The sequence below is a fragment of the Pteropus vampyrus genome, unplaced genomic scaffold, assembly GCF_000151845.1.
Source record: "Pteropus vampyrus isolate Shadow unplaced genomic scaffold, Pvam_2.0 Scaffold168, whole genome shotgun sequence".
In the NCBI taxonomy this organism is placed as follows: Eukaryota; Metazoa; Chordata; class Mammalia; order Chiroptera; family Pteropodidae; genus Pteropus; species Pteropus vampyrus.
The window spans coordinates 1,288,535-1,290,549 of NW_011888949.1; the positions used below are offsets into that span (position 1 = coordinate 1,288,535).

At 53.6% G+C, this 2,015-nt stretch overlaps 1 protein-coding gene across 1 annotated transcript in view; it reads left to right on the forward strand.

The window, feature by feature from the left end:
* NOM1 (nucleolar protein with MIF4G domain 1) overlaps window positions 1–1,637 on the forward strand; it is a gene marked incomplete at its 5' end in the record, with an annotated part of 18,774 nt that extends 17,137 nt beyond the window's left edge. Inside the window, 2 exons of the mRNA XM_023536736.1 lie at window positions 694–803; window positions 1,141–1,637. Coding sequence (XP_023392504.1) covers window positions 694–803; window positions 1,141–1,309 — 279 coding nt within the window. The remainder of the gene's footprint in view (window positions 1–693; window positions 804–1,140) is intronic.
* Between the last annotated feature and the right edge of the window lie 378 nt (window positions 1,638–2,015).

The following is a 2,015-nucleotide window of genomic DNA, read 5'->3' on the forward strand; positions in this document are numbered from 1 at the left end:
AGCTCAGCAGGGGCCAGGACGTGGTCTCCTGTCGGACGCCACAGCAGGACCGGGAGGCGTGCCTGCCCCCGCCATTGGTGGCCTCGAAACTGCCCCTGCACCCTCTTCCCCCCACAGCCTGTTTCCCTCCCTGGCGAGCTGGGCACGCTCGCTGTACCTGTGCATCGCAGGCACACGCGACCTCGTCTTGCGATCTTTAACCTCTAGAACAGGAGCGTCAGGCGGTCCCCATTCTGTTGGTGTCCTTTTACAGTTCTTTCAAATTCAGCTGAAGTGCGAAAGTTGTCCACGTTGGCATCCATAGTTCTGTCCCCTGGTCTTGTTACTGCTGGGCGGCACCCCACTGTGCGAGGGCGCTCGCGTTTGCACACTTCCTGGGGGATATATGGATAGATGTAGCTGTGAATCAGTCTCAGGTCAGAGAGAGAGAGAGAGATTTAACTAGCGGGGAGTTTCCTTAGGCGTGGACGTGGTCTGCGTTTCAGTTCTAGGGATGAAATCCCTGATTCAGACGGTGCGCACCCCGGGCAGCAGGAGGGGGTTCCCAGGGCCCTGCCAAGCGTGCAAGCGTGCTCCCTTTATAAAGCTGGAAATCCCCCCATTTAAACCTTTTACTCTAATTATGTTTAGAGAACACTGAAAAAGCTGTCTCAATCAGTGTAACTGTTTTTCTTTCTATGTTGCCTTTTTTAGGTGGTTGAATTCAGTGAATTAGACAAACCCAGAGTCCACTTTTTACGGAAAGTGTTACATATTCTGTTAACGGAAACAGAAGTTGAAGATCTTGGTGTAATTTTTACAAGGTACGTTCCCAGCAGGTTCAGATAACACGTGGAAAAGAGATGAAGCAAAACTTGTCACTTAACGTTAATTTGGGCAAAGCAAGGTTGTCGTATTTTGCATGTCGCTTAAATCATTTTCAGCTTCAGTTTTAAGCTAGCGCCTTATACATTAGATTTGGGGAACACGAAACCCTCCTAATAGCAAACTAAAAATATTGTTTTGCAAATGCAACATATGAGCTCTGCACTGAGAGTTCTGTTTTTAGAAGGAGCGAGGTTCCGCCTCCCCAGTGGCGACTCCAGACGGGGTACGGGGGCGGACGAGCGCGTCGCTGACGCCTGCACGGTTCCTTCGCAGGGTGGCCGACAACCCGAAGCTGGGCGTGCTGCGCGAGGGCCTGAAGCTCTTCATCAGCCACTTTCTGCTGAAGAGTGCGCACGGGGGCGCCCAGGAGGCCGGCGTGCTCAGAGCGAGGGCCGACCTCGCAGCCAAGGCCCTGCACGGCCGGGCCACCGTGAGGATGTAGTCCACAGGACGGGGCCGGGGCTGGACGCCCTCGGACCCGAAAGACAGAGCTCGGCACGGCTACTTCATCATCTGTCGTACGGAAGATATCATGGAAGAATTTTTTTATCCAAGGCAATACTGTGCGTGTGTGTGTGTTAAACCATTTTCACGCATGGGGGTGGGGCAAACGCTGGACAGACTGGGGCGTGGGCGTGCGCACTCCATGCGGTTCTCCTGTAACAGACAAAAACGGGCCACTAGAGGGTGCAGTTATAAAGAAATCGATGCATTTATCATCTTTTTTATATATTGGTTGAAAGTTCAAAAACCGTCAGGTAAATGTGTTACCCGATGTCGGATCGGTTATTCGAAGCGTTCGGAACGTCCACGATGATGTGGGCGGGGCAAGTTCGGTGCGGCCTGCTCCATGGGGGAGCTTCGCCGTCACTCATCCGAAGCGTCCCCTAAACAGCTGTGAGGACGCCGGGCAGGCCCCAGACACATGGGCGCTGGCTGCTGAGCTAGGACCTCGGACGTGTAAGCGTGAGTTGACACTCCCCTCATGAGAGGTCACACCCACCTGTTGGATGTGGCCAGTGCTGGTCCTGTGCCCTTGTGTACCGACCCCGGGCCACGGACTCTCCAATATCGGTTGTGTCGCCAGCCCTAAGAATTTGCTTCTCTCCCAAATGGTGCAAACTTGGTCGAAATGTCACTTTCACTTG